We start from the raw sequence: 13,571 nt of genomic DNA on the forward strand, positions 1-13,571 counted from the left end.
CAATGTTTTTGTCTCTGTTATTTATTATGAAAAGTTTGCTTCTTTGCCTTAGTAGCGTAACTGTCTAGTTAGCAATTCTAGAGAGCAGCCAAGCAGAGACGTCTAGTTGACCCCCTCAAAGGAAGCAGTGCCATAGAGAATACTTGTAAAATATTGATCCTTATAAAATTTGTCAAAGACATTGTTCATTATTTGTTACCGGGTGTTTCCTACATAAGATCTCATGTGAGCTTTTTTCTTTTCTTTGTTCTTTAAGTTGGTGTTAAGGCAAACCTTTCTCTCCCCTGTAAAATTGATTTCCTTCCTCCTTTATGATTCTAAGAATGGCACAACCTACTGTTATCTTTTTTTGACCTGTCTACCAGGAAGCTTGCAACTGATGCTCCATTCAACTATAGTACTAGAATATTTCTTTTAGTTAATATATTTGTATCCTTCTCCTTTCCTTAGTCCTGATTTTTTATTTCTATTTTATTCCTTTTATTATATGTATGCCCTTTGTGGTAGGCACCTCAAATCCTTTTGAGGAAGAGGTGGACTATAAAACATATAAACAAATATAAAGATGAATACAATCATTTCTTAATTTAATATACTTTATTTAAATGTCATATAAAATATAAATGTATAACAAGTACCATACTTTATTCCAGTAACTGAGGCACCAATAGAATGGAGACAGTAAGGTACACCTTAATGAGTATATGCATTTCATATAACTTTCAAGGCGTGCACCATATTGTAAGTTGATACATTCCTGCACTGCTTTGGCACGTGGATACTAAGTTGTATAATAAGTATATGTGTTAGTTTCCTGAATACAGTATCTAAACACTGATTTATGTTGTATTTCTTTTTTTCAGAGATGAAGAAAGTCCCTATGCAGCTTCCCTCTATCACAGTTAGATGATTGGGGGCACAGTCTAACCTGGGTTAAGAGATGGTTGGATCATAAAGAAACTAACAACTGAAGATTCAAGAGCATCCCTTTGGAGTCTCATAGCGTCCATCTTTAAATCTCTGTTAAGTAGTTCCGCCTACTGCAATTGCACTGAAGTGGTTAGCTCCTTCTGCCTTTCTGTAATGTTGAGTCTTTGTTATGGCATGATAGCAGAATTGTCTCCTAAAGCTCATCACTTTTGTGGGTGGTGGTAGTTTTAGACTAGCTTTTGTAAACACTAGTTGACATAAAGCATCAAAGACTATTTACATATTCAAGCTAAAAACAATGTTTATCTCCTGAGAAATCCTAATTATGTGAAAAACATGGTTGCTGTTTAAGTGATGCTGATTTTGCTATGTGTTTATAACTTAAGTGCTATATATATATTTCGATATATATTACATATTCTGTATTAATATAAAGAACCAAATTTTGTCTGCTATTTTGTAAAAATAAACTATAAAAGCCTGAATGAGAAAATAAACTATGTTTTCATATTTGAGTCTTCAATTTCTTTCAACCAATGGGAAAATAAAATTTATTTTTAAATTATATTTTTGAAATAGTGACAGCTTCTCCATTTTAATGGTTTTTATTATTATAATTGTAATTTTGAAAAAAGTTTCAGTAATCTAAAAGAAAATCAATTTTGGTTACTAGTAACTTTTGCATTTTCATAATATTTGACCTGATGTGTTTCAGACGTAGAGAAAACATGGAATATGATGAAAAGAAGAAATAAGCAATACCGCGATCTGACACAGTGGTGAATTCTAGTTTAGATTTCATTAAGCCACTTTATGGTGTTTTGTAGTCACTGTGCTCGTTTGAATTGAGGGTTAGGTTTTTATTCACATAATTTGATTTGTCTTACTTTTATTATATGTATAGGTTACAGCAAGAAACATTACGGCAGCGATATATTACTTACAATTAAATTTTTTTGGTCTCAATTTCTGTTCAAGTGCCAGGTTAAATAAATCTTTAAGCTTCCACAGAAATTCTCCATATTTATCCCTCCCCAACATCGCCAAAGGAGTCTGCTTTCTGTGGAGCAGAAAGGACCTTTGTTTCCCTTCTTCTCTCCCCCTCTCTTCTCCTCCCTATCTTGCTCCTGCAGGTCTCCCATTAAGTGGGAAACTAGTGTGCTTGGGTGTCAAGGTGGCAGAGCTTGCAGACCCGGAACCCCACAGATTCAGCCGCTGAGGCTAACCAACTGGTGCACGGATGGGAAACAGTAGCTGTTTGCCTTGTCTTGAATTTCTTGTTTGTTTATAATGTACATAATCCCTTGTGTTTTGTTTTCTTTTCATGATAATAAGATCTCATGGTTTTATTGCTCATGTTATTATCATCTTTCATACAGGGTGAACTCTTGATCATGCTTTGCTGTTTTCTTGTTTCCACTACACCTGAACTATGGGGAGTTTCCACTGAACTAAAAAACGAAAAGAAAAAAATAAAGGAAGTGAAACAGTTATGTATGTAAGCAAAGGCCCAAGCTTCTGTGGAGGCCCAGGAACTTTAAAAAATGTAGTTAGTGGGGCTGGCCCCGTGGCGCAGTGGTTAAATGCACATGTTCCGCTTTGGCGGCCTGGGGTTCACCAGTTCAGATCCCGGGCACAGACATGGCACCACTTGGCAAGCCATGCTGTGGTAGGCGTCCCACATATAAAGTAGAGGAAGATGGGCACGAATGTCAGCTCAGCGCCAGTCTTCCTCAGCAAAAAAAAAAAGAGGATTGGTGGCAGATGTTAGCTCAGGGCTAATCTTCCTCAAAAAAAAAAAAGTAGTTATCATGTGGTTTCACATAAAATAATCTGAAATTTGAGAGTAATCCAAAAACTCTATCCCAAAGACATAAGCTCAAATTTGAAATTAAGACCACAATGTCAAAAACACTTTTCTGAATATTTTATTTGTGCCTAAGATCTCTCTCAGCAATTTCTAGCCCAAACATCTCTCCCTTTCTTTGTTATGAAAGACTTTGAATTTGTCGTGGCCACTGTTGAACTGTCCTGGACTAGAGTACTTGCGCCTAAAATAACTGTGGTGGCGTGGGCTGTGAGACCAGAACCCTGGGTTCTAGTCCCGGCTTTGCCACTTCTTGGCCACCCAAGTTGGAGCATGTTCTGTGCCCCGTCCTTTTTGCAAACCCAGTTTCCTTATTTATAAAACAGGACAGATGATCTCCCTCCCTCTTGTCCTGGGTATCAGTAGGAGCCAATGAATGTCAGTATGCTCAGAAAGCTACAATAAACTCCCTAAGTAAATTTCTTATTTTAAAAAATACTATAGATATTTAGATAAATTAAAAGCGAATGGATAAACTGCTTTAGTCATCCCCAGTTTTTTCTCTCTGATGTAGAAGCAGCCTGTTTGAAGAACAGGACATGAGTGAAGTGGAGTCGGTCTCGTTAGCAAAGATAACTCGTTAAACAGTCTGACTCACGGCGCTCTGACAGGTGCAGTTCGGGCACAGGTGTTTTAGTTCCCTCTCACTGCTCACCAGTGAGTACTGGCTGCTCTAGAACATCCTAAGTGAGCTTAGTTTGTGTGTGTCAGGCTTTGGTTTTTGTGTCTGCCACTCCAGAGGGACCGGGAGGAGCAGCAGTGGTCTCCTCCCCGTGAAGACAGCCTCTGACAGCTTCTCTGTAAGTCCCCCAGCCCTCATCAAGAAGTGAGTACCAGGTGGGGGCATTCGAGACAGGAATCCGAAGGCCCCTGGAAGTAGTGACGTCTAATATACAAAGCATTATAATTTTTAAAATTTCCAACTGAAATATATAGAAAAATGTTTGCGTAATTAATTTACACTGAATAATACATTTTCAAAGCATTCTTTGGTCTGGGAACATTGCCCATTAACATTTCAGGGGAACCTTGGGCCGCTGTGTTGTTCCCAGGGCTGTGTTTGTGGTTGGCTGAGGGAGAGGAGTTGCAGGGTCCCAAAGTTCATTTACCTTTCCTTTCAGGGACGCTCAACTCCCAGCTTTGGTTCACAGAGAAGCGAATGATTTTTTCTGTACTTCTACCCTCCTGCCTGGCCCTTTTGCTCAACCTCAGTCTGGATCAAATTCAGTGTAGATAACAGACCTGGCATATAATTTTACCCTGCTTTATGTAGTGTTTATGATCTCATTTTGCTTCTGGGAGAGTACATGGGTATCCCTCTTAAACAAGCTCAATGTCTGAAAACTCACTAATAGAAAATGTTAAGAGTCAGGGAAAATTGTTAATAAATCCAGCAAATCCTATGCCCATTTTTCAGCTTTCTTTTTGTGCCATTGGGCCTGATAAAGAGCCGGCAGGAGCGGTCAACAAAGCAGATAGCTATCCTTTAAGCTCTAGAGGCTTTGACGAAAGGTGAATTTATTTTAACTCCCCAAATGGAACTGGTAGGGAAAACAACATCTTGTAACAGAGATATTCTATGAGGTGCTTTGTTACCCAGCATGCCTCGAAAACAGAACCCTGCAATTCTTCAGGGGGTGCTTGTGAGTGTAACACAGCAGGAGTTTCAGTTTTAAGTTCAGCCCATTATAGGCTTTTCCAAAGCAACGTATCTCTGACTATAAATCTATAAGGAAATAAGGATTCTATATACAACTCTTAGCTTACATACTTTACTTTTCAGATAGTTTTTATGGCAAGAAAGCTATGTTTTAACCACTTCTAAAAGGTTAACTACTGTAAATCCAGCACTTTCTAATAATCCTTGGGTCAAAATAACTTTAATCACAGAATTAGAAGTGTTTTCAGCTATATTATGTTTTCTGAAACGGTCGAAAGACTCCTGGATCTTTTGCCACTTTTACAGGCTGCTGTAAATACGCTTGATGGCATCAGCTTCTTCTTTATCAAGGATGCCTTTCTCCACGTAGGCTTCCGCTTGTTGGTTGATGAAGTCCCTCATCTTTGAAAGGTCATAATCTGGAAAATATCAGTAGAGTATCGTGAGCAAAGATCAGGAAAGAACAATCCCGTTACAGTGATTACCATTGGCTAGGAAGCACTTTGCACAACATGACTGCCGTCTATTTTCTTTCGCATTGGAACATTTTAGTTCTTGACCTTTGCACAGTACTTTGCAGTTTCAAACCATGTTTACTTACATTATATTACCTCACCTGCTCTTCACCACAACCCTGTGAGGTGTTCAGGTGGGGAGTACCACCTCATTTGACCACAGAGGAAACAGGCTCATAGACCAGGGCTTCAAAAACTATTTATTTGAGGAAGATTAGCCCTGAGCTAACATCTGCTGCCAATCCTCCTCTTTTTGCTGAGGAAGACTGGCTCTGAGCTAACAACTATGCCCATCTTCCTCTACTTTATATGGAGGACGCTTGCCACAGCATGGCTTGCCAAGCGGTGCTATGTCCGCACCTGGGATCCGAACTGGCGAACCCCGGGCCGCCGAAGTGGAACGTGCGAACTTAACTGCTGCACCACCAGGCCGTCCCTATGAAAACTTTAATGTTTATACCAATCACCTGGGGCTCTTGGGAGGTTGTGGATTTGTATTCAGTAGGTCTGAGGTGGGGCCCCAGATTCTGCATTTTAAACAAGCTCCCAGGAGATGGTGATGCTGCTGGTCCAGGAATCACACTTGGGATAACAAGATCCTAAGACTTAAGTGGCTTGTTCAAGGTCACACAGGTAGTAAAAGTTACAATCAGAACCAGTGTTTTGACTTCCTGAACTTGTTATGCTGGTTAAGTCCATGTTGATGTGACAACCCACTTTTTATTTTCATATTAAGAATTATCTTGATTTTCATGCTGTTTGAATTGTATGCTTGGAGTAAAAAGCCAAACCATAAGCTCTTTATGGTTCCTCTGTTCTACTTAAACAAAAAATTCATGTAAACCGTCAAACCACCCACCAAAAACAAAGAGATCCCCAAGTAAGGAGGCTGCTAGTGGCATCTTTCTGGAGGCTTTAAAAAAAAAAGCACCCACATCTTCCCTTGAGGCTGTAAGTATTATATGCTTATCATTTTAAAAAATAGAAAACACAGAAACATGAAAGTAAAATTTAAATTACCTGAATTCTCTTAATCATAGATAACTACAGCTGATATTTTGTTCTTTTAGCTTTTCAACGTATCTATCTCAACCCAGAACTGAGATCATAGTGTATATGCAACATATAACTAGCTCCTTTCATTAAGTTTACACAGTGAGCATTAATATTCTTCAGAAACACCATTTTTAATGGCTACGTACAATGCATCCTATGGAGGTGCCACAATTTATGACTCTCATCCCACACGGTCTGACATGTAGGTCTTCTGTGCCATAGAGTAAGTGGGTAGACCCCTGCAGATTGTGAGATGCCCGAGGCTGAGTTCTTTGAGGATGGTGCCATTCATGTTGGCTGTTGGAAGCCCCTGGAACAGAGCCCTCCCTCCTATCGGTTTGTAAAGAGTAGAGAAAGGGGAGAGTGAAGTGCAAAATCTCAGAGCATTCCACGGCCACCTATAGCCAGCCTGAATGTAATCTGAATCTGGGTCACTTGGGCATCTTTAAGCCCCTGCATGAAAGGAAAACCAAGCATGAAGGACCTCTACAGGCACCAGGTGTTTAGCATATAAAGGTGAGCTGCTGCTTAGAGAGTGCTTGTTTCCTCTGCACCAAGGAGGGCACTGGCTCCTCATTATGGCACGGCCCTGAGAAGTAAAGAGGCACCTCCCAGCATCGAGCCCATTACAGCCATCATCTTATCTGCTCCTCCCAAAACCCCATGGGCTAAGCATTGGTATCCCCATTTCAGAGACGAAGAAACAGGACAGAGGAGGTAAGTCACTTGCTCGGGTCGTGGCAGAGTCAGGTTCTGAACCCAGGTGCGCCTGGAGTCACTTCTTTGACCACTCTGCGGCCTCCAGGTAGGGTGTGTGAAGCATCTGACAAGTGCAGAGCACAGGTTCAATAAGCACTTGGGTGTCTTGTTTTGTTTTGTTGACTTTCCCTTTCTCTCAGGCACAAAATAGAGAATCAGGCTGAACGGACATTTTGTGTGCACTGCACGAGCTGATTCCTGACTGACTCAGGGGCAGAAAGAGGCGCGTCTTGATTATCTCTGGTTCAGATTAATATTGGCTCTTCAGAATCGGATGCAGGGTCAACACTTTTAACGGGACAAAAGGCAGACTCCCAAGGACAGACGTGAAGAGGTCCAGGTGATTTGAATGGACAAACAGGAAAATGTTTTGCTTTCTTTTGAAATGGAAAAACTGTATTTTTATGACATAGCTGTCAGTGTGTGCCGTGGGAAAACCAGCATGGTGCAGCGGAAAGGCTGCTGGAGTCTTTCCCAGCTCTGCCTTAGCGGGCTGTTAGGGTACACAAGTCAGTGGCCACCCTGCTAACCTTAAAAGAGATTTTAAGATTGTAAGGCTCAGAAGAGACAAGGCCTGTGATTCACTTTATTTTACATTACAAACTTCTGTTTTAAGGCCACGTAAGATTTAATCATTGTCCTCACTATCACGTCACATGGACCTCCCTTTCCTGGCTTTGGGAAGGAGATTCAGGTCACTCAGTTCCCTGTCAAACAAAGGGCATCAGCAGAGGTTAAGGAAGGTCAGAACTAACACACTTCCTGCCCACACAGCTGCAGCCACTGCATGGCCCTAGGACCTAGATCCCCACAGGCTTTGAGAGATGACCCCAGTCAAGCAGAACACCTGTGAAGGCAGTGGAGGAAAAGCTGTTTCTGACTTCAAGAGAGTGTATTGCCTGTCACCCTCACTTCCTGGAGGCAGAAGGTGGCATCGACTCCAATATTGTCATTCTGAAGTCTGCTCACAGAGCCTTTGATATGCGAGCACCAGAGCTCCATGCTTCACTAGATGGTCGTTTCTGGAACTAGAAGATTGAATTGCAGTATGTTGCTGGTTACGACCAGGAGTCTGATTCATATGTTGATCAGTGAAAGAAATAACATAAATATCAAACTGTTGGACCATAGGATTTACGAATGCATTTTGGTACACACTGTATTACATGGACTCTAACAGAAACATTTTTTTAAAGTCTTTGCAGTCATTGATGGTTTGCTATAACTTTTCTTCCTTAGTGGTACCTGAAACAATGGCGCATTTTTCAATCAATGACAGATTTGATGAAATACAGCTCATGTGAATTTTAATGGAGCTGACAGCCTGGAAAGTCACATCATTTTGAATCAAATAAAATGAAGTATGTGTGAAGACCTGTTAACTGTTTGCATCTCGCTCAACTTACATGATCACAGGCTACAGGGATGCTGAAAATACATCTTCCTCGCACTATGCTCTTGTCTCAGAGCGGTTCTCAAACCTGGCTGCACAATGGACTCGGGGGGGGGGGGGGTTTAAAACTACTGACGCCTGGGTCCTGCCCCTCAAGTTGAATTTAGTGGTCCTGCGGGCATCAAGATATTTAGAAGCTCCATAGGCGATGTGAATGCACTTTCAAAGTTGAAAAGCACTGCTTGTCTCATTCTGAAAGGATCGCTTTGCAACTGCTCTGGCCAGACACCAGGGAATCATACTGGAATCTTCTCTCTCCACGCAGCTCTTGGGTTTCTCTCTTCTTCTTTATTTTCTCTGCCTTGCCTTGGTTTAAGCCCCATATTTCTTTTTTGTCTTTTTTTTTCTTTTGAGGAAGATTAGCCCTGAGCTAACTACTGCCAGTCCTCCTCTTTTTGCTGAGGAAGCCTGGCCCTGAACTAACATCCATGCCCATCTTCCTCTACTTTATATGTGGGACGCCTACCACAGCATAGCGTGCCAAGCTGTGTCATGTCCGCACTGGGGATTCGAACCAGCGAACCCCGGGCCACTGACAAGCGGAACGTGCAAACTTAACCGCTGTGCCACCGGGCCGGCCCTAAGCCCCATCATTTCTGCACAAGACCCTTGCCTCTTCTCTCTCTCCCGACCTCTGGGTCTTATTTTTTCAATCTGTAACTACACTGCTGCCAGATAGATTTCTCAGTTCTTAAGTTAATTAAGCCCTAATTTAGGCTCCTCTGGCTAAAACTAACCTCCTTTGAAGGGTATGCAAGCCTCTTCCTGAATGGCTGCCCACCTTCCCAGCCCTGTCTGTTGGTCCTCCCCACAGACGCCCAGTGTTCCTGGGAAACTGAATGGCTCGAGTTCTCAGACTGTGTCACTCTCTTTTGTCCCTTTATGTCTTTGCACCCAGTGTTCCCTCTGCCTCCATCTCTCCTCACTTACCTTTCCAGCAAAGGCTTTCCGGTGGCTCTTTTGCCCAGTGGTCTCTGTCCCTGTAAGGAGATGTGCCCCCTTCTCTCCCCATCACACTTATCTATGATAGCACTGAACAGGGCTGACTGTAGCTTTACTGATGCTGTGAGCAACTTGGTAGGGAGTGTGGGGGGCTGCATCTTATTGTCCTTGTCACTTCTGTACTCAGAACAGAGCCAGTTCTGTGTTTTGTTTTAAGGAAGTGAGTGACTGCAAGGTGCACCTAATATGTGCTCAGAAATGCCTTTGTTTAATATATTCCAAGACCAGGGGGGAAGGTAGACAGAGCAAGATTGGCAAAGTGTTAATAATTATTGAAGGTGGGTGATGGATACATGGGGATTCGTTATACTATTCTCTCTACTTTTGCTTGACGTTTTCATAATAAACTAGGAAAGAAAAGACAATGCCTTTGCTTGAAAGGCTGAGGTGAAAAATAAGAGAAATGGAGGTTCTGTTCCCTTCTGCATCTGACAGTTGCCTGGAGTCTTTTGGGCTCTGAGAGGAGACTTCAGCCCAACTTGACTGTGGGAATCTTTAACAAGAGCCACTAACAAATGGGTGAAGTCTGTAATTTATAATCACACTAAATCCTTACCTTCTTTATTTCCTTTTTTGTCGTGTTTCTTCAACCATTCGATATTTTTTCTGATGGCTTCCAAATAGGCTTCTGTTTTCCCTGGAAAAGTCAAGAAACCCATATTAAACACTCATAAAAATATCACTGAGTCTCTTTTTAAAGACTGCACTTAAGTTTGAAACCATAAACAAATATTGGACTTACCGAGCACTTGCAAGGTGGTGTCCCTAAGGAGGTGGTGTGCATATTTGTGGGGAGGGTGGGTGGGGATAAGACTCCAGGCTACAGGACCAGGCTGGTAGGTGTCAAGGAGCCATTATCCCCACACACAAATAACTACAGTTTGATGTCCTGGCGGAGAACAGTTTGGATTCAGTTCACTGGATAGGTGGGTACCTACAATCCTTACACTGTCATTTCTGGTTAGGGTGGTAGGTGGGTACCTACAATCCTTACACTCGCTCATTTCTGGTTATGGGTGGTAGGTGGGTACCTACAGTTCTTACACTGGGTCATTTCTGGTTAGGGTGGTAGGTGGGCACCTCCAATCCTTACACTGTCATTTCTGGTTAGGGTGGTAGGTGGGTACCTCCAATCCTTACACTGGGTCATTTCTGGTTAGGGGTGGTAGTTGGGTACCTCCAATCCTTACACTGGCTCATTTCTGGTTAGCGGTGGTTCTTCCAAACTGAGGAGCATTGTCAGGTCAAGAACTGAATCAGAATGGCAGATACTTAAAAGACCCAATTACCAAATAAGCGATTTTAAGTCAGTCCCAAAATGTGGTTTCGTGTAAGTCTTCTGCCCAGTCTGGTAGGGAGTGTGTAAGAACTCAAGCGAGGAGGTGATCTGGGCCTCATTTCAAGGTTTGCATGGCGAACCTTAGAACTTGGGCTAGTAAAACTCCCCTGGATGTAAACACTCTCCGATGGGCCTCAAGTGTGGCCAGAGGATGCCATGTGTCACTGAAGCACCTGCTCTGTGATACCCTTTACATACATTGTTGTCTGCAAGTGGGTATTATCATCAACTTAGAGATGAGGAAGCTAAGGCTCAGAGAGGCAAAGTGACATGGTGGAGGCCACACAGGAAATAACAGAGGTGGAATTCGGACTCTAGTCTTGCCAAGTTTCTGCTTCCTGCACTATCTGAAAGACAAGACCTGTCTTCAGACATGACACTGATGTAGCCTTGTTCTGTCTCAGAGAAATCAACCATCCCCTTAACCAGGTGAGGTCCCTAGTGCCCAGTGTCTGCACTAAGAGACCAGGGGATCTGGAGGGTACTTGATGGCCTAAGAAGAGAGGCCTTCAAAGTCCAGGGCCTCTGCAGACGCAGTGGCTGCCAAAGCTCAGTGTGGTGACCACCATACTGAGCCCTGTCACCTCTAGTCTACTGCCCAGACCTCTTGGCTGAGCTGCCTGTCCTGTGTGCTTATTGTGTGCCAGGGCTGTGCTTTGTGCTCCAAAATGCATGACCTCTTTTTTTTTTTTTTTTTTTGGAGGGGAATATCTATCTTTATTACCATATTAGAAGCAAGTAAACTGAGGCTTGAATTTGAGACAAGATTTCTCTAAACTGGTACGAAGCAGATTATGAAAATATCAGCAGGGAGGAGGGTGTGTTCCCTTGCCAGGCACACCTAACCTCACACTTTTCCCTGACACTGCCCTGCTCTCCCTCACCTTGGGGTTCGAGGTCAGTGCACATGGGATTGCCCAAGAGCTTGTTAGAAGATGTAGGTTCTGGGGTTTCATTCTATTTAGACTCCGATGGCCTAAGCGATCTGATACAGTGGGCTGGAAACCCAACTTGAGAAAGACCGACACTGAAAACGGAAGAATGGGAAACCAAAACTGTTGTACCCACAACTGCATGACCTCTCTTACTCTTCACAACAACCTTTCGAGGCAGTCCTCTTTCACCCCCGTTTTACAGGTGAAGAAACTGAAGCATACAGAGACAAAGTAATATGCCAAAGATCATGTGGCTAGTAAGTAGTAGACCCGGGCTTGAATCTGGGTACACCTGACTACAGTCCATGAACAACAACATTGCCTTAAGCTTTGCTGATGTCCCAATTTCCACCCTTGCATTTATCTAAGTGACTTCCTGAGCATCTTTCTTCCTGATATCATAAGCTCACTCTTGCCTCACCACTGGGGTTCCATGTTATCTGGTCCCAAAGAAGCGCAGAGAAGCTCCTGTGCAAAAACGGCTGGGTGGAGAAGAGAAGAGATCCACTAATTTCAGCCCCTACTCACTTCAATCACCTGTGTAAAAACAGTCTGATTTCAGTGCTTTGTTTTTAAGAATGTTAGAGCATGTGAAACACCCATGTCACCCTGGCTGAAATAACACTACGGCACAACGAGTATAGAGAGAGCATCGTCTGTTGCCCGTTTGCTGAGAAGGCCAACTGGATTTGGTAACATAAAAACAGCATTCTCTATTTCAAATTAATTCAGTTAGAAAAGGGTTTTTGCACAAGGGAAGAAATCTTAGTGTAGACTATTTCTAAAGAATGCAACATCATATTTTTGAAGGGTTTAAATCAAATTAGTGTGTCTCAGGGCTTGCTTTAACGAATAGATAATAATTTGTCACTAGCACATTAGGGAATCAGGGCTTCTGAAACTTTTGAGAATGTGTGAAGATAGTTTTGTTCTTTAAATAAGTTTAAGCATTCTTCCCACAATCTTATCCATGATATGATATCATAATGTGGACAGCTTATTTGAGAAAAGGAAAACCAGAGTTAGTCTCTGTTTACATACTGTATTAAAAATTCTGAATTAGGAGAGTAAAAAATAAATAAGAAGTTTTGCTCTAGTGTAGCAGACATTGCTGATCCCCCACCCTCATGCTTCCCTGTTCCTGATATGCTCATAGAGAAGCGCTCAACCAATGATGGGCAAAATTGGTAGGTCAACACCTCACTTCCTTAAACATCTTCCACACAGTTTCCCAGAGGTCCTCGGTGGGACGGAGCCCCAGTTGCCCACAGCTGAAGCCGGCTCATTAACCCACTTCGTATTAGCTTCTTTCCCTTCCAGGCCTCATGGACCTATTCCGTTAGGGTGCTTCCTGGGGTCACCTCCCAGTTAAACTACTCAACCTCAAATCCTTCTCTCAGGATCTGCTTTGGAGGGAACCCAACCTAAGACAATTTGAAACAGGGGACTCAGCATCATCTTGTTAGGTTGCTTTTTGCTCAGGAATCAATTACCCATAATAAAAATAGTGTTTGAATTTAAAAAGTATGAAGTGCATTAAAAGTAATTTTATTCACTATCTTGACATATCAACCCATAATAGAGAACGGGTTTACTGCAGCTTAAAGAAAATTAGACTGCAATCCATTAAAAGACTACTATCTTGTGGATCATAACATCTATGATTAGGACAGTTTCTCTCATTTAAAATAGACCCCCCCATCCCCCCCACCCACCTTTTCTGCTTTATTTTTACCCATAGTGGTTACAACTTTCTGCCATATCATATAATTTATTTAAGTTTATTGTTTGTCTCCCTCCCTTAGAAATATTTCTTGTTTTCTGATGTACTCCCATGCCTAGAAAAAAGCCTGACACATAGCAGGCTCTCAGGAAATATTTGCCGAATGAGTGAATGGACGAAGCCTTCGTATATAGAAGCCAATCGTAATCAGAAGATTGCTCAGTGAGCATGGAGTAGAAACAAGAGAAATGACAATTTTTGAAAGTATAAATGGTATAGATTTCCTTCTTTTCTTTTTACGAAGAAATTGTTTATTTGAAAGACTTGAAATT

General features: G+C 42.2%; 2 protein-coding genes across 6 annotated transcripts in view; one reads left to right on the forward strand and one right to left on the reverse strand.

Moving 5' to 3' along the window:
• LYSMD2 (LysM domain containing 2) overlaps positions 1-1,440 on the forward strand; it is a 30,987-nt gene extending 29,547 nt beyond the window's left edge. For all 3 annotated transcript variants that reach the window (XM_070580122.1, XM_070580105.1, XM_008513825.2), the window contains exon 3: positions 864-1,440. In XM_070580122.1, coding sequence (XP_070436223.1) covers positions 864-906 — 43 coding nt within the window. In that variant the 3' untranslated portion in view covers positions 907-1,440. The remainder of the gene's footprint in view (positions 1-863) is intronic.
• A 2,858-nt stretch (positions 1,441-4,298) lies between these two features.
• SCG3 (secretogranin III) overlaps positions 4,299-13,571 on the reverse strand; it is a 37,561-nt gene continuing 28,288 nt past the window's right edge. For all 3 annotated transcript variants that reach the window (XM_008513826.2, XM_008513827.2, XM_070580050.1), the window contains 2 exons: positions 9,799-9,879; positions 4,299-4,876 (listed from right to left, as the gene is read on the reverse strand). In XM_008513826.2, coding sequence (XP_008512048.2) covers positions 4,758-4,876; positions 9,799-9,879 — 200 coding nt within the window. In that variant the 3' untranslated portion in view covers positions 4,299-4,757. The remainder of the gene's footprint in view (positions 4,877-9,798; positions 9,880-13,571) is intronic.

Source organism: Equus przewalskii, chromosome 1, assembly GCF_037783145.1.
Source record: "Equus przewalskii isolate Varuska chromosome 1, EquPr2, whole genome shotgun sequence".
Lineage (NCBI taxonomy): Eukaryota > Metazoa > Chordata > Mammalia > Perissodactyla > Equidae > Equus > Equus przewalskii.